Source organism: Apteryx rowi, unplaced genomic scaffold (assembly GCF_003343035.1).
Source record: "Apteryx rowi isolate R43461 unplaced genomic scaffold, aptRow1 scaffold_31, whole genome shotgun sequence".
Lineage (NCBI taxonomy): Eukaryota > Metazoa > Chordata > Aves > Apterygiformes > Apterygidae > Apteryx > Apteryx rowi.
This window is the reverse complement of record NW_020449530.1, coordinates 3,201,034-3,226,162: the sequence shown is the minus strand read 5'-3', so window position 1 is coordinate 3,226,162 and position 25,129 is coordinate 3,201,034. Positions and strand designations below refer to the sequence as shown.

General features: G+C 37.8%; 1 protein-coding gene across 1 annotated transcript in view; it reads left to right on the top strand.

Moving 5' to 3' along the window:
* WNK1 (WNK lysine deficient protein kinase 1) overlaps nucleotides 1–25,129 on the top strand; it is a gene marked incomplete at its 5' end in the record, with an annotated part of 110,683 nt that overhangs the window by 30,762 nt on the left and 54,792 nt on the right. The window contains 3 exons of the mRNA XM_026070333.1: nucleotides 5,511–5,683; nucleotides 10,411–10,631; nucleotides 12,667–12,824. Of these exons, the coding sequence (XP_025926118.1) occupies nucleotides 5,511–5,683; nucleotides 10,411–10,631; nucleotides 12,667–12,824 (552 nt within the window). The remainder of the gene's footprint in view (nucleotides 1–5,510; nucleotides 5,684–10,410; nucleotides 10,632–12,666; nucleotides 12,825–25,129) is intronic.

Genomic DNA, 25,129 nt, shown 5'->3' with positions numbered 1-25,129 from the left:
CATAGCTGTGTCCGTTTAATGCCAGTTGAGTATAAATGCCAGTTTTTTCTGTTAGTATAAAGTATCGATTATTCGCAGTTTTCCTAATGCATAGAGTTTTCCTAGGCAACTTCTAAAGCTTGGTCTTTGACCTGCAGTTCTGAATGTCTACTGTATTAATGCTTTGAAACATTTTTTTTCTTTAAAATTGCTGAATTGGCCTATAATTTAAGTCAGGTGGTTTTAGTACTCTTTGGTGTCAGTTAGTAAAAATGGATAGTGGGGGTGAGACCCTTACTTGAGCTTGGGCCAAACAGCTGTGCTCTGTATTCAGCACGAGCGGAGTACCAGGCTTTGCTAGTGCAGTTCTGCTGCTTCGGTGTCTGAGCCAGGTTGTGCAGCATTGCGATGTGCCATGCATGTGTGTGACTTCTTGTCACGGTGTTCCTGGGACAAAACTCAGGCTGCAGAAAGTTAGTAATGAAAACTGAAGGAAAGAAACCTGACTAGAACCTATTGGATGGTGTATAAGCAGCCCATTCGAAACTTAAGATTAGTTTAGGTATCAGAGGTGTATTCCCTGTCCTCAGTTAAGAAGCAGGCTGAATAGACATTAAGCTGTAAAAGGTTCACCAGATGAATATAGACACTTTGAGCAGATGAACCTCGATTTTTGTGGTTTGGTACAGCAGCTAATTTCTTGTGCGTTTATATAAAGCACCTTGGCACAGGAATAGAAGGAGGGTGATAGTTCTGTGTGTAGTTCTTCCTCCTGTGAATTAAATACGGTAATGAAAGGGTAAGCCTGTACCTGGTTCACCATGAATGGCCAAGATCCTTGTCTTACATTAAATAACCCAAATAGCTCTGATAGCTGGCTTCTGACCAAAAGAAATCGGAGGGAAGTACATGGATAAATGCAATCTGCCAAGAAAAGGTTATTGAATGATACTGAGCCGAACAATTGTTTCCCTTGCTGCCTGTCTCTGTTCAGGCCCCTGGCACCACAGAGCTACTGGTCATGTGCTGGGAAGCCTTGCTGTTTGTTCTGGCTTGTCAAAACAATTTAATGTAGGTGGAAAGGAATGAATGAAATGAGTGGAGTGGGCTTGATGCATCTGTTTTAGTTTGCTCTAAGGGGGAGCCCAGTGATTGGGATGTGATACTGAAGTCCTTGGGGGAAGCTATCAGTTCAGGAAGAACGATGCTGTCCCTTTTGTGGGACAGTTAAATCTATTTTAGGAAGCAAACTCTTCTAGAGTTTGACAGCTTGTATATTTTAAAATATTTGGGCTACATAGGCTCAGCATGTGCTAATTGGGATACAAGAATATGATTGCTTGCTGATTTCTAGGCTTAGGGGTTTGTCTTGTCCGCCTAAGGTTGCATCATTATAGGCTTAAAAGAATGATTGGAGGAAAAAAATGGTTGGAGGAACATTTTTGAATGTTACTAGTAGGGATTCCAAAACAAACTGATCTTTGAAGGACAGGATATCAAACTGTATACCACTAATTGTTCTTAAAGTGATTTCTCCTCTTTATAAAATTGGATACATTTTCCAGACTTAAAGCATCTCATGTATCTTTCATTTTTTAGTTTCTAGCTGTTTGATTTAGAAAACAAAAAAGGAGAAAAAGCATTAAATTGGTTTAACCAGCCCTACAATTTTGATACTGGAATGTTCAGTTGTGAAACCTCTGGTTTTGTTACTGGAGCAAAACAGCAAATGCAAGCTGAAACGATCCATCTGTATACCTATTTAGACCCCGCAGGAAAAAGACTTTAGGGCATAGGTCTGTTTATTTGAACCACCACTGATATAAATTAACCAAGTGTTATTTTGAATGATATGCCACAAACTTTTTTCTGCCTCTTTAGAGGTGGGGTTAGAGCTGGAGCAAGAGTGGCTATTGCATTCCTGCAGGGTCCTGTTGCTGTATGTGGTCCGTGGGGAATCTGAATAGTGCCCCCAGTAGCTGCATTTTGGAAAGGTAGACCTGGGATTTTGAATCTCTTAGAGTACGTGCCTGTAACTGAGGATCATGACAGCTCTGTCCCTCCCAAATTCTTGAAAAACGTCCTTTTAAATTCTCTTTAAGTGATCACAGCTTTTCTTCTTTCTGCTAGAGCTCTGTTGTACAGAAACTGTGTGGATTTTGTGCAATAGCAAGTTTTCGTTCTGCTGCTTTTCCCCGACTATTCCAACCTAATGTGGGGTGGTAACACCGTTTTTCGGTCCTACAGATTAAATATGGCGTTCTGTTTTCTTGCCTCTCGATGTTTTAGTAGCTGCAGCTGCTTAAATGGCATGTTTCTACAAGAAAGAGGAACTCCTGCCTTTAAGACAGAAGTTGTTATGTTTGCCTGTGCTAACAGCTCAAGGGATGCCAAAATATAATATTTGGCATGGGCTTTGTTCGAGTCCATCTCTGCACATACAGGAATCTTACTGTAGAACTAACGAGTTGTAAGGTTTTGGGATACAAAATATTCAAGTTTTGAAAATGTACTTGCAACTTTTTTTTAAATCATTAAACTGTAGTAAACTATTTTCAGGTTTCACTAAGCATGTAATTTGTACAAGTATATATGGTCGTGTATGCCAGTACGTTTTGGTGGTATAACTGCACATGTGATCTTCTTGAAAACTATTTTTTTTTAGATATCTGCACTTTTTTTAAAGCTGGCATTAGCTTTTCTTTAGGAAAAAGAATATTAGTAACTCAGTTATGCATGAGTTTATGGGTCAAGTAGCCAAGGAAATGAGGGTTGTTGAAGGTAGTACGTGTTACCAGTCGGGTGAAACAAGTGGCTCCTCTGTCCTTTTCTTACAGCTCTGTTTAATGTTACCTTTTGCTGCTGCAGTATGCTACTGTAAGATGCAGTGTCTCCTTGGTTGCAAAAACATAGCTGTTATTCCCTGAGTGAAATCTGTTAGCCTGTGTTTGTGTCCAAACTTGTCCCAGTTTRTTGGGGCACCGTGACTTTCAAAGAAGTGTTGAATTACTTAGTATACTGCCATTGTTTTGTGTGTGTGTGTTTTAAATGCTGGCCTTCAAGTTTTGAGGGTCTGTTTCAAATGTCACAGGTATGTTTGCAGGAACACGAAACCGTTGATGTGACCAGAAAGAGAAATGACTTAAAACGTGTGCCTGTTAGGAGCCTGGTTGTTGATAAGAGTGATTAGCACTTGCTGGTTTCTATTTGGAGCTAGTAGTATAGTGGTAGGGAAAACTGAGGTCCTTAATGGGGATTAGACATGTAGTTAAAATGAGAATTTAATGTGAAGTGTAGTCTAAAATTGGTTAGCAATGTTTGTGGGAGAGGGCTTATTAGAGAGCACAAAATAAAGGAAACTTAATCCAAATGWGTATCTAAAATCTAGTTTGTGGCCTAAAATGAATATGGGTGTTCATAGTACCTAACTAAATTTAAAAGTAATATAGAAGTAGTTGTTGTAATCTTTTTTTTTTTAAATTGCCATGTATAATAATTGGATTTACAGCTATACCCTAGTTTTAAAATGTGGATTATATAGATCCAGTGCAGAATCTGAGAATGCTGTGCTTCATTTTCACTGTAAAATTGATTATTTTATTGTAATTTTGTATTGTTTGACGTATTGAGAGTTTATTTAGCAGTCTGTGTGTATGATAGGTTGACTGATGTACCTCTAGCAGCTCACTGCTTTTCTGTATCTCAGCTGCTGGTAGCACTCAGTTAACTGCTCTTGAGCAGAACTTGTACTGCCCTGTTTATTGTAAAGAAAGGAAAGGTATTGGATGTGTAAGGCAGCTCAAATAGAAGGATCACTTCCATATTCAAAAAACCTAAGCAGATGTGAATACCTAAATAAATGTGCTTGCTCAGTATTTCTAAAAAAAGTGTTCCACCAGAGCTTATGTTTGTTTAAGTATGCTTTCCTAAGAGTGAGAGGGAATGGTAGTGCTAATTTCTGCAGAGGGAAATAGTTGCAGCTTTGAATGCTTTTGATATTTCTGGGTTTAATTTGTGGCACCTAAGAATTCAGCATTTTCCTAAACGGAACTGTAAAAGTATGTGTGCGCTTGATATTTATAAGCGCTGATAAGCTACTGATCCCAAAGTAAATTCAAATCTGTTTGTTAACTTTTACCTGGAAATCTTTCCCCATTCTGGAAACGGGGACTTCATTTGGAAAGAATCCAAGCTTGTCCGTGCTCAAGGATGCTCTGTAGACATCTTGGAAAAGTTATTAATCTAGATGAATAGAGGATGGTTTAGACATTAGTATGGCTGAATAGTATTGAGAAAACACATTAACTGTTAACAAAGGAAGAGGAATTGCTGCCCTGGGGGACAATAGGAGGTTGTGAACAGCATAAGTCAACTCTGCTTATTTATACCACCTCCTTTTAACTGAAAAGGAAATATGCAATGAAGTGACCTAAAATTATCCTTCAGATTTGACAAAGAACTCACCGGTTATTCATAAATAACTATGCTTGAAACAATGATTCTAAAATCCTGGTTTTTTAGTGTATCCTGAAATTTTTTCTTAATACTACCTGCATATGAATTCAAGCTATGTCAGTTGATCAATCTGATTGAGACTGTACATTACTAAACTGAGTAACACGTTGAGACTCTTTTCTTTTGGCATGTGCAACTGAGGCTGGTAATAGCAGGTTACAGTCTCAATTCTGTTGGAAAGCTGGCTGTTGCTAGATGATACAGTAGTGAAGTCCAGGAATGCTTTTTCATGATAGGTCTCTGGCCAAAAGATTGCTCTCCATCTCTAGTGTAATTTTCTTTTTGTTTTCCTTGATACTGGATTATAGGGAATTTCCTCAGCTGTGAGGTTATGCTTTTAATTAAAGAAAATCTAACCCAAATTTGCTTGTTCTTGTAACATTATAAATGTATCCTGTGTGTTAGGGGTTTGATACTTTTCCCCCTACGTGGAGAGTTAATTCAGTCTGTTACTGCTGGTCTGGATATTATATGCATAGGAATAACAAAAGATTTTCTAAACATGCATACATATATTTTATATGCACACACACATATATATGTTTATATGTTGTATAAATTTGTATACTATTTATATACATACACGCACACACACATGCATGCGGAGTCTGAGAAACGTTGTAGAAACGATTTTGTTTTGCCTAGCCTTGAACGTTTTTAATATTTTAGGTTGTTGCATCCCCCTTTCCCTCCCCCCTGCCCCAGTCAAACATTAATTCTCGTGAAAATAACTTTCAGGTAGGGGAGGAGGAAACATGAAGAGGAGATACTCTACAGACTCACTGTGTTTACCTCTGAGAGCAGTTGGATTGTGAGGAAAATTAAATGAAATAAAAGGCTGTAATAGTCTCTTCCAAACAGACTCTTTAAGTGCAATTGCAAACAAAATGGTGTTTCAAAGATAGTTGGGTACTATGAATGGACAAGTAAGAATTGGCAACTTGTTTTTCAAGTTGGTGCCTCTCTGGCTAGAAAATAAAGCAAAGATTTCTTACTTACCTTTTCTTTCTCATTAGGATCGGAAACTGTCCAAGTCAGAACGACAAAGATTTAAAGAGGAAGCTGGGATGCTGAAAGGACTCCAGCATCCCAATATTGTCCGGTTCTATGATTCCTGGGAGTCTACAGTCAAAGGAAAAAAATGTATCGTTCTTGTGACGGAACTCATGACATCTGGAACACTGAAAACGTGAGTAAATTGAAGCATGTTAAAGCAAATGATAATCAAGAGCACCAAAAATATGTCATATTTTGGGATAAGTGAGGACAGAGTCCTCTCACTGAGGGCTAAACTTACACAGGGTGATTTTTGGTCAAGAGGAGTCTTACTAGCACTACAGGGTGCGGTGAAACATCCTTTAAGTTAGCAAGCGTGTCATGTTCCTGCTTGTGACCTCCTAGGAAGCACATACACGAAAACTTTCAGATTTTGAGAGTTCAGGAGGGCAGTGCTGTCTTTTCACTTGAAATCTTTTATTTTCTCTCAAGTTGCCTTCTGTTTAGAGTGTAAACTACTTTGTGAAGTTCAAAGCACAATCTAATTCACGTCTTTTGGGAGGTATTGGGTGTTGCTACAATACAAATAATATATAAAGAGAAGAAATTTTATTTAGTTTAAACTTTATGAAGTAGTACCTAACAAAAATCTGAAATCGTTGCTGAAATTAAGTCGTCACCTGGAATTTCAAGCTGTGAAGTGGCGGGGTGAAACTGCATCTGTCTTTAAGACAGTGTTAAGTAGACACTAGGAAATTAAACTGCTGCGAGAGCCCTCTAGTGGTACTTAAAGCTTACAGGGAGTTGCACTGAATCTTGCACCTTTGCCTGCACTGTAGAAACTTGCAGAGCTGTGAGCTTGTTCAGGAACATCAAATTACAAGTAATCTATTGGAAATAAAATCGCCAGAGCTTGCAATTCAGGGATTGTGGGTCATTTGTCTTAATTCAGTACCATTTAAGTCGCTGAGAGTCATTCAAAGCAGCCTGTAGCGGCTGGAAAGAATTTGTAATCCATTTGTTTAAAATAGCCTGAATGTCCTGTGGGTTCTTTTATTGTGATGCTTACTGATAGCCACAAATGGACATGCTTAAAGCAAGAAAAAAATGTCCATTGGGATTCTGGATTGCAATTATAGGGAACTGCTTGTCTCTTGAAATAGTGCTGGAGAGCTAAAGATGCAGTAATTTTCTTTATATACATATGTTCAGGGAAGACTTTTTGGAGATTAATTTTAAGTTACTTAAGATAAAATCATAGATCTGTTGCTTCAAGTACTGTGCTCAGGGCAATAATAAAGGTTTTACACCTCTTTATGGATACTTCTATTTAAAGTTAGAATTTGTTCACTTTACCTTTCTTTATGCCAGAACATATGGTCTTAAATTTAACTGCTTTTTCTCCCTTTCTTCCTCCTTCCTTTCCATAGCACATTTTAATGTCTGGACTGGCCTATTATATGGTGGCATGAACAAGATAAGGAAAGACTAGTAGACAATTATAAAGTAACTTGTTTTGTAGGAAGAAATAATTCACACTTTCTCACTGTAAGGTTATTTTGCACTCTAAATTATGAGGGTATATTTATTTTGTCCAGAAAGAACTAATGTTCTTTTCAACTTGAGATCTTTTAAAGCTGTAGACCTGTGTTGTTTTCCTCTACTATTTAGCTTATGCTTTATAACTGTAGTTTAGTTTAGTCTTGTCTGCTTTACTTGAGACCTGACAGACAGACTATATGAGAATTTTCTGATTTGCCACAATTAATATCACTAAGTATTTTGTGTACCTGTGCCATATTCCTAAATTTATACTGCAGCCTTGGTTTTGGTTATGAAATTTAACTAAGTATCGCTTCCATATTTTTCAGTATGTTTATCATATTTGCTTTTAATCTAAATGATGTTTTCCGCTTTTTGAGGTGTGGGACATGGGCGTTGTAGCTGCTTGATGTAGGAGGAAGAAAAGTTATGAACACAAAAGTGTGGTGGCATTTTGAAGTAACTTTTTCTGATGCTTTATCATTTTTGTATACTTTTAAATATATATATACGTACACATAAAGTAAAAAAATACTGTGGATTCTTCCTTTTCAATTGCTGTCTGGGCAAATTTCTAATTTTGCACAAAATAAAAATCCATGAACCTCTGCACAGCAATAGAAAAACAGTTACACAACTCAAGTATTGTAAGAATTTAATTGCTTTCTGATCATGTAGACTAACATGGAATTAAAATATTGGAAAAACTGAATTCAGTTGTTTATTTTGGTTTTAATTATGCTACTGATGAAGGCAATGATTTCTTTTTGACTTAAGTCTCAGCCACTAGTTTTGTCTCCTAAGGGCACTGTAGTGTGTGTTCTTATTCTGCTTTACACAAATGTGGCAGTTTTCTGGTAGGACACATACTTTTGCAACTATTTCTGCTAACTTAGTAAYGTTTCTCTGGCTTGCAGAGATGAAATGTTATGATAGAGCAGCAACCTTTGGACTAAGAAAGAGGTTGACAGAGATAGCCAAATTTTAGTTCCTATTTCTCTCCATTCCTTGAAGCTCAAGTCTAACCTCCTAATTCATTAAGAAAGTCTTTTTGCTTTTATTCTGTGCAAAGATCAATGGTTTTTGTTTTTTGGGGATTTTTTGTTTGTTGTTTTTTTTTATTGACTGCTACCTTGTAAAATAGACAGGAGCAACATCAGTTAAATGGGAGCAAGTTCAGCAGAGGGCCGCCAAGATGGCTGGGGGCTGGAGCACTTACAGTGCGAGGAGAGACTGAGGGAACTGGGCTTGCTCAGTTTGGAGAAAAGGAACCTTTGGGAGACCGAAGAGCAGCCTTCCAGTGCCTATGAGGAGATCAAGAAGACTGAGTCAGGCTCTTCACGTGGGTGCATGGTGGGAGGATAAGAGGCAACGGGCACAAATTGAAATAAGAGAGGTTCAGATTGTGTTTAAAGAGAAACTTCTTCACAATAGCGATGGTCAGGCAGTGGAACAGGTTGCCCAGAGAGGCTGTGCGGTGTCCATCCTTGACGATTTTCAAGACCTGACTGGATAAAGCCCTGAGCAACCTAATCTGACCTCATGGCTGACCGTGCCTTGAGCAGGAGGTTAGACTTGACACCTCCTGAGGTCCCTTCCAACCTGAGTTATCCTATGACTGTAAGAAACATAAAAACATGCTAGATGATATGGTTGTCTTTTGCATTCATATATTTATACATGAYTTCGTTTTAAAATGTTTTCTGCCTTAAGTGACATGTGACTTAGTTCATGACAATGTTTTGGAAAAACTACAGCAACACCGCAGTATGCTGCGTGACGGTCTGGGCCCAGGTCCTTTAAGAGTGAGAAGCTGGCAGTATACTAGTGTATTTGAAACCAAGAATGTAATTAGGGATTCCAGATGCTGAACTGAAGTGCCCCTGCCATGTGATCTTTGGAACAAGCTCAAGGGAGATGAATGAGGGTTGTGTCAATAGCAAAAATTCAAGTGGTAGTTGATGGGATCCAGAACCTCCTTTGGTTTGTCTCCTTCCTTGGCTTGGCTTTTCCCCTGCCTTTCTTTACATTCTGTTTTGTGATTTCCGTATGGAACTAGGTCCTGATTGCTTTTACAGATCTGCTTCCACAGCAAGATAATTGCTATCAACTTAATTTCCAAGTCTTTCTTTGAACTGGAGAAATTAAAATAGCAGGGATTACTAATGTCTTGAGTTTTTATGTTGGCATTAGTCCAAGTAATTTCATCAGGACTTGTTCTCCTCATCAAGTGGATATGTAGAGTGGATATGCAGAACACTGCCATGGGATAATGTACCTACCTTGGTTTTACTTCAAGATTATGACTGTTAAACTTCATAGTGGTCGCAGAATTTGCCACTAGTCTTGCTTTATTTTAAAACTGTTCAGGCTTGAACTGAGCAATGCTAGCTGAATAAGAATTAAAGTCCTCCCTGTACAAAGCATACTTTTTCAACAGTTCCTTTTCTAAATACATTTTAGTTCATATTTTTTAAAAAGGAAGAGAAGGAAAGAGTTCTTCACTTTAAATGGATTTACCCAAAGAGAGAATGAGAGAATATACCAGCTTAAGACATGTTCGTCACCTACTGTGCTACCAGAAAGCATTTGTGTACTCTGATAGGTTGTTCACTTTATAGCATCTCTAATCTGTTGAAGTTAAGGAGTAGAATAAGATCATACTCTTATGTCACAAGCACTAGAAAATATTTTCGGGATCAATTTTGACTCTTCTGCTATGGATTTTAAAAGGGGCAACATTAGAGCACTTCAGGCTGGGCCATGTTTTTCCTGCAAAGACATACTGACTTTATACATAAACTGTTCCACACCAATTCTTTGGCAGAGCCTACATAAAGATCTGCTTTTCTTCTGTCTGCTTTTCTTCCCTTCCCCCTGCTCTATTTTTCTGAAGCAGCGAGTAGTATCAGTCTGATTCAAATGATCAGACCCTGTCCTCCCCTAGGGATGTGATCTCTGTGAATTTCTGACTTGCTTGACAAACTCAACAAGTAAATTTGAAGCAGGTTTCCAGTTTAGCGTGGAATCCTTGGCCAAGGTGCTTGGACTAATATTGATAGCTCAGTCTTGGTTTTGACTTCATAGTTTTTGCACCATTTGCAACAGCTCCTTACTTCATTGATCTTTAGCATTTTTTGCTCTTTTCTGCCTCTCCTCACCTCCCACTTCTTTTATTCAGTCAAGGAGAGGGCTATAACTACTTAGAGCACTTTAAGGGTAAAAGGTAGAGCGAACTCTTAAATGAGTAGATAATGTGATGTTGTAATGTGTACAGTTTTAACTATTTGTATGCCTCTAAACTTAGCAAGTCAGCTGTCTAGTTATCRTAATGACTGACCTTGGAACATGTATAACCTACTGTTACTTTTTCCTTAGGTATTTGAAAAGATTTAAAGTGATGAAAATCAAAGTGCTACGAAGCTGGTGCCGTCAGATACTGAAAGGCTTGCAATTTCTACACACACGCACTCCTCCCATTATCCACAGAGACTTAAAATGTGACAACATCTTCATTACTGGCCCCACTGGATCAGTCAAGATTGGAGACCTGGGTCTGGCAACTCTGAAACGAGCTTCTTTTGCCAAAAGTGTGATAGGTAAGCCTCTCTTGTCTTGGAGGCTGGTGAGCCAGTCTGCCTACTTGGAAACTTGAGTCTTTTAAGCAAGTTTTTGAAGGTACATGGTCAGAGCCCCAAAATGGGCTGTTGAGGTCATTCTGTGTTTCTGATGAGATTATATGCCAAAGTTTTGGTTGTGCTTTTGGTATTTGTATATTGACATTAAGTATTTTGAAATATGTATTTATTCCCCTGCCCAACGGTTTAGTGCAACATTGTTGATAAAACCACTCTTGCTTCACTGCGTGTAAATCTGAGCAATGTTTCTTCAAGAAACATACAAATGTGTTTTGGTGACATAGCTCCTCTTTCTAACAACATTTTGATATTTAGTCTAATGTTAATTTATACAGCCAAATTCTTTGGATTGTCACCAAGCATTAATATTCAATCTGTTACACTTAAGTCTGCAAGTAGGCAGAAACTAAAGTCTATCAAAGAAAGTCAATCAAAGCTATTAAATACAAAGATGGTAATATACTGTCACCTTTGGGAAGTCCCTAGTATGTGGATTTCTGTAAGTTAGCAGGATATATTGGGGAAGTATTGCCTTATACTTGCTCTGTTCTTTTTCTTAAACATTCACTAATGGCCTGTGTCAGATATAGGCTATTGGGTGGATGGAACCACTATAGTCATTCTTGCGACTCCTTTAAAGAATCGGTTTTATCAGCTTTGTTTTTATAGTTGCGTGAATAGGCTGCAGGGAATGAAGTTGTTCTTCATACTCCTAATATTTAAAGCTTGCTAAAATGCAAAATTGCTCAACAGTCCTATATTGAATTCCTTGATCAAATGAATGATACACACCTGTAAATTGTCTTGTGAACTATCACTAAAATATTTCCTGCTTCTTAACCAGGTGGAACTATTAATAGAAATGAAATGTATACCGTATCAACAAATTAAGTTTTCTTAAACATATTATTCTTATCCTCAAACTTATAATTGGAAAATTACCACTTCTTATCTTGTTAACCATTAATGGTTAGCCTTTGGATAACTGACTACAATTACGTTCTCTTTTTGGTTTAGTGTGGTGAAAACAAACAATGTGGCTATCCTGAATGATCTGTAAACTGTCTTGAATCTGGTGTTTGCAGGAAATAATTCTGTGCTTAAATTTGCAAAAAGCAAACTTGCATCTCTGGCTTAAAGTAAATCTGATCATACAATGCCATCTCTTTGCTTACAGAGGGGGGTGCTCTGATGCTTCACTGGGCAATAATTTTCTGCAGACTATTTAAATGGGACTTGTTGAATCTCACGCTCTCTGTGCCTGTAACTCAATCTCTCTGTATTTCTAAGTATTTTTGACTGTAGGATGTCCCTCACTAATGCCTGTATCTGCAGTAGGCCTATAAATATACTGCAGGTGGGAAGGTAAGTATATGAAGAAAAGGGCTCTGGTGAGTGGCCTTTGCAGAAAATTACTTTTTCTTCTTTCTCATAAAGATTTATATTTGTAAGAGTTTTTCATTGCAAGGCCTTTCCTGAACCATTCTACTTCAAAAAATAAATGGCAAGCACGAGGTCAGAGACTAGCTGTGGGCTCTTACCAATGCTATTTCTTTTGCAGCAGAGAGCAGTCAGGTAATTTTTGAAACAAGGTTTAATGTGCCTCCTTTTTTACAGGGAGAATAGGTAAGTGTCTTAACTCTCCTTAGTATTTGGTTTGCAGCCTATGGCTAGTCTGACTGTTTTCCCCTCTTTCTATCCCCACCCCTCCATTTGACTCCAGCTCGATCTAATCTGTTTTGATACTTGACTAACATGCATAAAGCAGGAATTACCTCAGCACTTTAACATTCTTATTCCATAAAGGCCTTGCAATGTAAGACTCACAAAGTATGTTGATGCAACAGAGTGACTAAGGGTTTCCTCCCTCTTCTTTTTGCCTCCACTTTCTCTTGTCTCACAGGTCTGCCCATCTGCTGCTTCCTGCGGTGAGTAACGCCAGCAGCCTCTGCTCGCTTTGAGACATTTAGAGTCTGAATCGTTCTTTTAATTTAAGGTACCCCAGAGTTCATGGCCCCCGAGATGTATGAGGAGAAATACGATGAATCCGTTGATGTATATGCTTTTGGGATGTGTATGCTAGAGATGGCCACGTCTGAGTATCCTTATTCTGAGTGCCAAAATGCTGCGCAGATCTACCGACGAGTGACCAGTGTAAGTTCCTCCCCACTACAGATGTTAAAGCTATTACAACTAGCAAAGGAGTACAGCTGGCTAGCATGGTACTGCGCAAGTGTGGGGAAAAAGACAAGCTGACAAGGATTTTGGGGAGAGGGTGGGGCTGGAAGGGAATAAAATGGTTCAACTTACCAAACAGCCAGTCAGAAGCCTATAAAAGCAAGTGAAAATAAAATTTCGTGTGTGTTGATACTTCTCCAGTATATAAAAAGGTAATGCATAGGGTTTAAAAAAAACCCCACAAATTATTTTTGAAGCCACTGTGGCTTCGAAAACACTGTGGGGAAACTGCTTTGGTCTTGGAGATTACCTGGTAAGTTTGTTCGCTGAAATAAAGCCAGATCACAAATTCAGAGCGCCTGTGGCTTAGCTGCTTGCTGAGGCAAATCGTAAGTTGTTACTTACAATGATTCTAAGTTAATAGTTTACTGAATTCCGGGTGGTCCTTAGTTACCATGTGTCAGGTGCACTTCTCATAATTAGGTAGTGGAAATACTTGATAAATAGAAGGCAGATATTTCACACTGAAAAAAGCTGTTAAGTGTAGTGATGGTGGAGGTGTTGCTAGTAAAACCAAATAAAGGTGAGAAAAGAAGCAAAGGACTTGAATTTGCTCCTGTGACTAGGCTAGGTGGAACCTACAGACCTTGAACATACAAAGCAGAAGTATAATGCTAAAAAATTTTAAGAATGTTTGTGGCTAACTTACTTCGTGRTCTCTAAAACAGCGTCATGAAAATTACACCCATGCAGGAAATAAAACTGAATGTGTTCAACCTTCTGAGGTAAGCACTCAGAAAGAATAGTGAGTGATGTGGCTGTTCAGAAAAGCAATATCTTTTTTTTTATGTTGGAATTTTCAAAATACCTGTGCACATGTGCACAGGAGAAAAAGAACTTTATCTACAGATGGGAGACCAGGTATTCCCGTTAGTCTTTTGGTGTGTATTATCTTTGAGAAGTTGAGGATTTAAAAGACTTGCTTAGCTTGGGAAAAATAAAATGCTCTCTTATTCCTGATGCCTTGCATTATAAAAGGCGGACATAATTCCTGACTACAAACTTGGAAGAAAGGGAGTTTTTCATGTCAGAAGTAGTGAATTCTGAAGGAAGGCTTGGTGAAATAAAAGAGGATTCCTTATTTGAAGGGGAATGTGGTAGAGGCACAAGAGGTAGAGGAAAAAGAAGGAAAAAAAATGGCTTTTTGCTTTTTTGAACAAATGTTAGTGAGCCAGCTTGCTTTTTTTTTTTTTTTTTTTTTGTATGATGGTGAGCTGTCATCCATAATTTTCTAAACTGAGAGAAACAAGGGTAAAATCTAGCAGTTGCTCTGCTTACAGCAGAATCTGATCTGCAAGCTACCTTGATCGGTGAAAGAAAACAAAGAAGCCTGTCAAAAGAGTCTTAGTGGTATCCTTTGGTATCCTTAGATATGCATCTTAGACAGAGCCAAAGAAACATAATTTCAGTGTGGAACTGATGGATATGTTTTCTTGGAACAGGGTAGCATCTGAAGTTAATCTAACTGCCCTGCCCTTTCCTTAGCGCTAGGAACTGAGCTGTGGAGAGAAGAATCAGCTCATGAGACAATCTTGGGCTTGGAAGTCCCTGGGTCTTAATGAGCTGTCTTTTCACTGGTTTGTGGAGTTCTTAGCAAGTGGAAAGTTTTATAGTGACTGTTAGCAAACAAACTTGTCTAGAAACTTACCAGGGTTCAACTTACCACTTGTTTGTTATAACTTTGGCAACCTTGATACGTCTTTTTTTCCATCATTTTTTTGGTCAACTGTTGAACTTCTGAGTAGATGAGAAGCACTGAATGGTCGTGTGGTCCGGCATATTGTTCAAAGCAGGGTGAAGTTCTATTATTGGGTTCCTCCCTCTGAGAAGTCTTTCTACTTTGCTCTGCTATTGATGGTTCTCAGATTGAATTTAGATATTGAATTCTTCAGCTTTTCATTTACCACTTTAGAGAGAGTCTAGAATCTCCTCTGGTATGAAATGAAGGAAATGCTGTTTCCTTTCACAAGGAGAAAAGGATGGGAAGATAAAATGAAGTGTATGTATGTCTGCTTCTAGGCTGGGAACAAAGGCTGTGTTTTGGTATATTTGGTTTATCTCCTTACAGTTACAAAGCAGTTTCCTAGTTAAAAACAAAACAAAAAAAAAACTTGAGTAGGTTTCAAGAAAGACTTTCTACAAAGAAAAGACAGTCTTCTCAGGGAATAAAGCACAAACCTGTCTTAACTAAGCTTGGAGAATTTGGGGTTTCTTCCATAACACAAAATGCGTAGGAGGAACTGTAGGAGGTAGGAACTGTAGCCCTGTTGTGCCTTAAAGGAAAGGGTTATTTTATCCAGGAGCATACACAAAGACCGGAAGGAAAGACAACAATGATGGGCTGTCATCGACAGTGGTGAAAAAAACATGTCATGTGGGAGCTAAAAACCACTGAAACCCCAGAGGCAATAAGGTCAGAATGTGCAGCCACACAGTGCAGGAGATAGGTATTTAAATTAATTGATTTACTTCTACCCCTTTTTTTATGCGCTATTGGGCTTAGTAAAAAGGAGAGTTGCTCCGTTACCTTAAATTCTAGCTATTGTTTGGGTTAGAAAGCTGTAGAAGGTGCCTCAGTGTCCAGGGCGTCCTCTCAGGACTAGACTCGGTACTGCAAACTTAAATTCTTATCTCCCATTTTGTTTGTGCTTTGGTCTCACTTCTGTAATGGCCTTTGGCCACACCACATTGTGATCTTATTCCTTTTGTTATTGCTCTGATGCCCGGATGGGATGTTAGCATTTGCTTATCATATTCAGTTATGTGTTCTACCTCTTCTATTCAGGGTCTTCCCTGTTAGAAGCAGTTTGTAAATTAAGTAATGCAGTTAGATTTGATATCTAGACATTTGCTTACCTAACGGCTGAAGTTCCTCTTTGAGTTAAGATGTTCTTTGGCCCAGCCAATTGCTGTTGCTTCACCTCTTGAAAACAGCACTGCTGCATGAGTCTGGGGTTTTCAAGGTGACTGTCTCTACTGTTTACATTATCTCACTGAAAAGTTCCAATTTCTCCTTAGCAAAGGAGTGTTGGGGCAATGTTTCTGAATTTTCCCTGGCCCAAGAAAAAAATTACAAGATTTTAAACTGGTATTCTGGCTCATTTTGAATAGAATTCTTCTTTCAGTAGAAGAATCTGGGTAAACACCTATTTTAAAATAGCTGCCTATAGTTTTTAGGGTTCAAGGTGTTATGTTAAATTCATTTTACAATTCTGGTAGAGACTCAGCAGGCGTTTGCGACAAAGTACTGACCTTTGTGCTTGCACCCTCCAGTACGCGCCATCTAGACCCTTTCACTAGCAGTTTCTTTTGAATGGAAAATGATCTCTGCATGTCTTCACACTTAAGCATAAAGGAGTCTTGCCTCCCTCTTTGCTTTCATCAGATCACAATGTTGTAATTTTGTCTCCAAAAAAACATACTTCCTTCTGTGAAACTATCCTCTACTATACTTTGGAAATGGTTCTAAATGCATTAGTAGTTAGTATTTAAACAAATTACAATTACTGGGATTTTTACCTTACTGGTAAAAACAAACAAACAAACAAAAAACCAAACCAACCAAACAAAACCCTCCAAGTTTTAAGCAGTATTCCTCTGCATCTAGGACTGAATGTATCCAATGGGAACTTATACTTCGGCAAAGACACCTAGGCCTGTAATTAACTGAAAATGATAAGCTGCGCTATTAAAGTAGCCTTGCCTGCTCCCATGGTTTCTCCCTCTCCCCCCAGTCTGTGCAGAGACAGCTGTTTGTTTAGGCGCACGATGCACTACTAGATTAGAGAACAGGTCCCCTTTTTTGCAAGTCTGCACCATATCACAGYAATTATAGGTAGTTCCAATACAAAATGTAGTAAAGGTGTTTAATTCTGTTTTATACTCACTTGCACAAAAAAGTGGTGCAAACTCTTGCTAAAATTCAGGAAGGTTTTTCTGTCTGTCTGCTGTCAATCCTCTCTGGGGAGTATTATTCCTTCCTTGACCTGTTTCATGCATATTTATGTAAATTTGTCACAAGAAGTATTTGAAATGGACTATACTGTATATAAATTAAAACAGAGATGTAGTTGTGGAATGGACATCTTAAATCTAATTTCTTAATTTAGCCTGTTTGGGAAGCAGTACATTGGAGACACAACTACGCTAGCTTCAGCTGCTTTGTCTGAGACTTTGAGACCTATGTAACCCCTGCTGTTGCTTCAAAAGTTAGCTTGGTATTTTTGCTTGTATTGTGGTCACCACTCTCAGATGCAGTGTAGACTTCATTTACCTCTATACCCTATTTCCTTTGAGCTTTCTTTTCTCAGCACAGAGATTATTTTACTGAATGTGTAGAAGTACTGTTTTCTCAATCTCTAATACTTGGATGGCTAAGTCTTATATTTTCCAGGTGGTTTACCCATCTGGCACTAGTCAAAACATGATTAACAAGGTTTATTATGCAGATTTAAGTCGTTATAGCATATCTACCACTGAAATAAAAATCCAAACATACTCATTCCAAAAAAGATAATAAGAACTGTCCTCAGTTTGAAATATACTGCTTATCTAAACAGAGTATGAATAGAAAACTTTCTCCCCCTCCCATTGTATAAACTCTCCTTTTAAGTTCTCCTGGTAGACTTATATATGTGTGTGTATATATAGTGTGCATATAAATATATATATTTAAAGAATATATATATATAAAAATACCTACCTATACTTCTCCATACTTACTTTGACAAAGTGAAGTTTTGTCCTTGATTTCACCAAAAATCCAGTCTCCTCTTTGTAAACAAATGTCTACCTTCTGAGCTGGCCTTAGGATGAGAAGAAAAAAAGCATTTTGCATTTTTGACTTCAAAAAAGAGTTCTTCTATACTGAAGTGTTCCACAGAATGGGCACCACTTTTCTTCTCTGTTCTACAGAGCTTAAAAAAAGGCCTGGGGAAACAAGGTACATAATGAGTAACCTGACCAGGCAGTGTCTAATTGGTTTTAAAATCCATAATTTCCCTGGCTTGTGGGAACTGAAGCTCACCGGTTAGAGTCAAGGTCATTCTCTTGGCTGGAAACCAGTCAGTAACTGAGCTTTGCAGTTTGGTCAGTTGAGATGAAATTAATCTCTTCTTTAGTGACCTAAAAGTTAGGCATTGTAAATTGTCTAACCTAGTCATCTGAATTTCCTTTACTTTCACCAGAGGAAGGTGGGCAATTCATTTCACCTCTGTCTCTTTTTTGTGCTGAGGGGTCCTGGGCAGAAAACATAAATGCTGCCTGATTCTGATTAATCTTACCTGTAATGTCTAATGAGTGTTCATGAATACCAGCATATCTAAAATGAAACAATCTGTGGAAGATCTCTTAGCTTTTCAGTCATGTTCTAAGCATTTTTGCTGTCTCTTAAACAGGAATAATTGAAGAGATCAAAAGTTCCTATTGTCCCCTTCCCTGCAGTTTTGCTATCAAGCATCTTTTTAAAATTAAGCTACAAGTTGCTTGCTCTTTCCTTTAATGCAAATTCCTCTTTTGCTTTCTAGAAACTATCTGTGACTTGTTAGGCATACACAAAGCTCTGTTTCTTTACCTTGAATAACTTGGTTTCTTGGTTTGGTTCAGATAGATCTAGAGATGCTCTTCCTAGCAAGTTCTCTAGTGGAAAAAGCATTGGAAAAAATCTGTGGGAAAAGTAGGGGAGGGAATCTTCAAAAAGTGCAAATGGAGTCCTTTGTTAAAGTAGATAATGAAAAACTCTGTGCACTTTCAACCAAGTACAGGAAACAGGTTAATGGGAAAGGAAAAACTTTTAATTGTATTTATTGAAAAAAGAAAACTGAGGCACTTAAGTATCAAATGGAAAAAAAATTGCACATCAGATCCAGTTCCTCAGCATCACTGTGAGTRGACTAAAGAATACCTGCTCTTCACCACTTATCTTCTCTCCTGTGCACCTCTTTTTTTTGTTTGTTTGTGTTTTGGGGGATTTTTGTTTTTAAACCAGTCTTATTTTCAACCATATTAATAAGGCTTTTAAGAAATATATAATGGCAGTGAGGAGTAGTCTTCCTGTATGGAAGTTCAGTTAGTGACTCATCAATTCAGATGCACAAGCCTTAAGAATGGAAGATGGAAAAAAATGTGTTTTTGTTTTAGGTTTGCCTTTTTTAAATGAAAATAATCTAGGTAAGGAACATGAAGGATCAGCTAGAACTCTGAGTTACAACGCACTATAGTGTTTACAGAGCTAGGGCTGATCATATCTGAAGTTGGAAGGAAAAATGAATTCTCATTCAAATGAGTTCTTTCTTAGATGTAGGTCATTTTTACAAGTTGATCTTAGAAGTGTTCATATTATTCCGCACCAAAGAGTCCAGATTACAACAATTGTTTCCTCAATATTGGTGTTGTAAAACAAACTTGGTTTGAAACAAAAGAGGATTTTTCTTACTCATACTGCTCATGAGCGTCTGAGCCTGGAATGCATGACTTTACAATTTTAAACTAGATTTGATTTGATGTTATTAGATTTAAATCACATCTAATATGATTTTAAAATGATCATGAATTAAAATAAGGGGGGGGCTGTGAGCTTCAGCTGAGTTGCCTAAAATCAAGATCTAATGTATTTTAATGTATTTTTTCAGTGCGAAATTCTAAAATTTGCTTGTGTGGTGGTTTTCCTAAATGTGGTGGGGTTTTTTGTTGGTTTGGTTTGGTTTGTTTTTTTTTAGAAACCTAGGTAAGCTAGCAGGATACTGAGTTAAAAAAAAAAAAAAAAGTTCAATATCTCATGAGGGTCAGGCCTCCTAAAACTGTGATGCTACGAGAAGTTTGCCTATGTTCTGCCTTGTCCTGACATCTGTTTAGCTCTTATATTACCTGTTAATTTAACAAAAGACAGGAAGCTGACTCTTCTTTTGGGAACAGGGAGGTGGTCAGTGTTTTAAAATCCCTGGCTTTGCAGTGTTATCGGAACCATTAATGAGTCACTGAAATGACATGCTAATCGTGGCTATGGGGAGACTGATATCACAATGTTGTTTGTCAGCATAGGACCATTATTCAAAAATACTGATGTTAATGGATGGGCTGGTATTTCTTGTCCTACCGATTGTACTGCTATAGTGCTGCAAGGATAGAGGTGGGATGAGTCCAGGAAAGTTTTAGTCTTATAGAAGCTCAAAGTGTTGTTAGTCTCAAAATAGCTTATTTTTTAGTTGCTATGTGATTCATAGGCCAGAACTCCACCAGAATTTTTCRTAAGCTCTCTGTAGTTACCCCTAGGTTACTCAGAGCCTTGTTCCCAGAACAGGCACAGACATATGGATATGTATGTCTTCTTGCATGCTCTGGTTTGTGCCCATATTAAAGAGTGAAAGTTACTAAGTTTGATGTGATTTTGCAGAAATAATTTATTCCTAGAGGTAGAGAGAAACACCGGGCTAGAAAGTGTGTGTAAGAAACTCTGTTGCCTATCGTGCATAATATTTTTTTTCCTAAAGGAGTTGTTGCTTCTCTGTCCAGTGACCGTATTTAGAGGCTTCCTAACACTATGAGCTTGTGACTTTGTTGTAAAGTAAATTTCCTTTGGAGACATTTCTACTTTATCACTCCTCCCCACCAAGTTCCCTGTGTAGCAGGGATACTTTTTAGGACTCTTCTGAATATTTGGTACTCTAATAGAGGTCCTTCACTCCTATTAGAATAAGTCATAAAATAAAGGGGACAGTAAGTTTTGAGGAGTGTTMATGGTGCATTGCCTGAATTGTGCACTATTTTCAGAATTTGCAACATAATCCTGGTCCTGTTAGTAGGTATCTTATAAGGGATAGTCCAGGTAGTGAATGTGTTTGAGGCCTATGGGAAAGATTTAATGTTGGATTGTGTTTGTTTGGGTTTTTCTGTTTTTTGTTTTTTTTGTTTTTTAATTCAGTTCTGGGTCCACCTGGATCTAATCTGTTGCTTTCGAATTAGTATTGCTTTATTTTTAAGATAGGTGCTAGATGATGTTTTTTTGTCAAATTAGTAGCTGTTAAAGCAGAGAACACAGCTAATAAAATTTATTTATGAAGAATGTATTTTCCAGATTGAAATAAAACATAGATATTTTTGCTTTGATTGTTTCACCATCACGATTCCAAATTTATAGTGCCAAAATGTATGTCTAGGCATATGTGGGGTTTTTTTGTTTTTGTGTTTTTTGAAAGCAGTTTCCAAGCTGAAGTCCTGAAAGAGAGGCTTCATTCAGGTAGTTCAAGATTTACTGCATATTCTTGTTCAAAAAGCAAAGGCAGTTACAGCTAAATGTGAGGGTAAAAACTGTGTGTGAAGATTAAACTGATCTTATCTTTTCATTCTCATGCAAGAGTAAAAACTGAAAAGTTGGTGCTCAGTCCACTTGTCCAATCAGTCTTTACCACTGCATCAGAACTTGTATCCTTATGCTGCGTATTTCTAAACAATGCCCTTTCTAAGCACTAAATGCAGCAATACTGTAATTGCTTGAAAGCTATACGTTGCGGAATTGTGTTCCACCTTTTAGTTACAGAATTTGCTATTCTAAAGCTTACATAATTTATGCTACTCGCTAGAGAAGGGTGCTGCAGTTACCAGGGGTTCTGTGAATTAGTTCACCTACTTTTTAACTAAAACTATCTATCTCTTCAGAGTGTCAGAAGGACTCCAGATTCTGACCTTTGAAATTGATTGATACTTTCATTTACTGGGCGATTCTGAAATACAGAGGACTCGTGTGTCTAAAGTAAAAACTTAAAACGCCTGTGTACTGTGCTGGATAATTAGTCAAAGGGCAGTTGTAATGCATGGTGTATATTCAACAGTAGTACACGATGTAATTTACAGTTCAGTGCTATCACAAATCCAGGGGTTGTTTTACTTGCTTTGTTGTTATAACCTTTTACTTATGAGTGCTGGAAAGTATCGCAGCCAACAGGGTCTGGGAAGAATTAATAGCTATTCTTGTTAAGTTTTACTGTGTAGAAACGACGTAACCCAAACAACAGAGCCTTAGCCCAATGCATCTGTCCTAAATTAGCTTTGCTGATAGGATGGATTTTCAAATACATGAAGTTGTAAAGCTTTTAACATTGTAAATGTTTTGGCTTTAATAGGTAAATATATAGTATTGAGGCACTAACAAAGCTGTTGTATAAGCACGTAGTGTTCCTCAGCTTCTGGGCTTAGAGATCAGCTGCAGAATACAAATACAGAGATGACAGAGAGTAAGTAGTGATGACCAGTCAAACAAGAGGAGTCTGTTTTCTTTTTACCAAAGATGAGCTCATGCAAATTACTAGATACTTAATTTTAAGCAACCTCACAAATTAAACTTCAGGAATAAGAAGTTAGTATGGGTGTATTGATCATATTATAAATATACCTTGTGCATATAACAATTCTCATCATGTTGTATGTTTGGGGGTTGTTTGTTTGTTTGTTTTTACTATGCAGTATATGACTTGTCTTTTGTGTTTGTTAACACGTCAAAATTGTTCGAGAGTAAGTAGTAAATGGAGGAGGAAAACAGTTTCCAGACTCTGATCAGTCAGGTTGCAGCAAGCAGGCCTGTATAAATACTACCTCACCTCTGTTATCTTTATAATGCTTTTGTCAAGTCTGAGCACGCACAATAATCTGCTGCAAGTCTTTAAGGCTGCCAGTTTGGGAAAATTTAAGAATTGTTGAACTTGGATTACTTACAGACCTGTATGACAAAGAGTGAACTTTGTATCTCCAGCTTCTSCTGACTGAAGATGGGCTGGTTGAACTATTTCAGTGACATAGAGCTCTCCTAAATAGCTGAGAGAGGTATTTTGGTCTGGATAATGGTAGATTAGTCTGAGTCGAAAGGTATCTTAATTTGGGTTCAAAAATATGCAATCAATTTTTGCTTTTGACCAGAGGAGAAGGCAACTAGGCCTGTCCTAGCTAACACAGTAGTCTGAATAGTGCCTCATGAGCTAAATTGAGCCCAGTGGAAGCTTTCATCTGGTCCTATTACTTGTATCGCAATAATGTTGTTTACTAGGATATTGATCTCATGCAGCACTTATTTTGCGGGGTTAACTGATTTCATTCTTGAGAAAGTTATCAATTGTCCAGAATTAATTACTGCTGAAATGCTGATATCAGAGAAGCTAAATTTTTATTTCTCTTATGTGTTCAGTTGGCTTTTTGATTTCATTACTGCAGTCTCAACTATTGTATCTTGATTTTTGACAAGAACAATAAAATCTAGCTTTTGTAGGCAACTATCTGTTTTTGACTGGGTAAATGSTAAGCTGAAGTCTTCTTTTTCATAAGACATAAGAATGCAGGTATTGAATTAGACCAGGATGAGAATTATGGTATAGTCTGGATTTTTTGGTTATAGATGTACTCTGAAATTTAGGAAGGAACTAAACTGGAAGTGTTGTTTCTAAAGAAGACATAGCATTAGGGTGAAGCATGAGAGGTGGAGAAGGGAGGAAGTGGTTAAACCATTTAAATGGTTAAAGGTTTTGAGGGCCAGGCAAAGTAACTAATAGCAGGTGGTGATATTTAGAGGATCATGGGGTAAACCAATTTAAATGCTATATATACTGTTGCCTGGGGGCTTTTTTGAGACTGTGGGGAAGGAGGTAGGCTCACTAGCTTGTTTTTCRCTTGAATTTTATGTTCTCTTTAAATTCCTGGAATTAATGGTTTGTGGCAGCCTGGGTCTGGTTAAAACTAGTCGGTAACAACTTAGCAAAAAGAAAGTATGGAGATTTTAATTACTTTGTTTTTGCGATTTGACTTTGCGGCTCATTCTATTAGCCTCTGAACTGCAAAGTCTGAACATTTTGTTTGAGAAGATTAATCACTTACGGTAGAATTCCTTTCAAGCTCCGTAGCTAAAGCACTTTTGAAAAGAGTGCGAACATGGTTAGGTAGCAGGGTTTAAAAGCTGAAACTCTTGAAACCTTTTGTGCAACTTGTGCAGTGCACCCCAGAAAGAGGTAGCCTTAATTAAGTGGAGTAAAACATTAGATTCTGTTCCTGCGAAGTAGATTTGGATTTGTTTTGACCACAGAGTGTCATTTTGGTTTGAAGGCAACTATAACAACAACAACAAAAATTATAAGCAGTGGCAAAAAAAATTCCAACATGCTTTATTCAAGGTACCAGTAAGCACTGTTAAAAGTGAGATGATAAGCAACGGTAGTTGATGTGTAGGTGAAAATTTCTAGCTAGCAGTTTGAAGGCCACTCGGCATAGCAGTGTCTTTAGTGACTCCTTTTTCCCTTGACCCCTCTTGGCCCTGTTCACTACAGCTGACTGAGAGAATTCCTAAAATACACAGTGAAGTATCAAAAAGTTTGTGTTTATAACACTGGTATTGCATGGTATAATAATAACATTGGTATAATTGTGGTATACTTGAAGAACTAAGTAGTATGTGATGTTGAAGGTAAAAAGTGGTCTTGAAAATTTAAAAATGTACTTGAATTTTATCACAGTTTATCATCACTGGTTGGTCAGAATTCATTTGCACACTTCACATCTTAAATGATGTGCATGGATTTCCTTACCTTGCTTCCTGTGTCCTTCCAAAAAAAAAAAAAGAAAAAAGGAAAAAAGAAGAAACTGAAGCTGTAGACAACTCATTTTATTAGTGAGCAAGTTTTATAATGTCTGTTTGAAACTAGATACCAGGAACAGAAGATGTGAGACTTGAGGATTAGTTTTGGAGTAGAGCAAGAGGTGTTAGAAAATACAGCTCTGCAGATCATGTGTGTACGTGTGGTGGAAAACAGGCAATAATGCTCTTTCCTGCTTTTGTCCAACAGTTTGAAAATCACCTTAAAACACCTATTCCCTTATATTAAGCACACAGCAAGAGAAAAGCAGATGACATCTCCAGTGGTAGCAGAATGTGGTGGTCAGGAAGGAGGGAGGTGAAATACATTGTCCTATCCTAGAGCTGGCTAAGTGAACAGTGCTGATTTGTGTTCTGTTAGGCTGAAATTGAAGTTAGTCAATTATAGGCATATTTAGGTAGCTCCATAGAAGGAAGAGGAGAGGAAAAAACAGCAGCCTTTCCCCTATTTCCTTCTCCCATCCCCCCAAGTATAAAATTAGCGCCAGCAACTCTTGATCAGAACAATGCTGTTGCCCCATTCCCCTCAGTTTAAAAGTGCCCTTTTGCCAGAGCAGGAGTGCAACTGGGTGATGTTCTTATGTGCAGCCTTTAA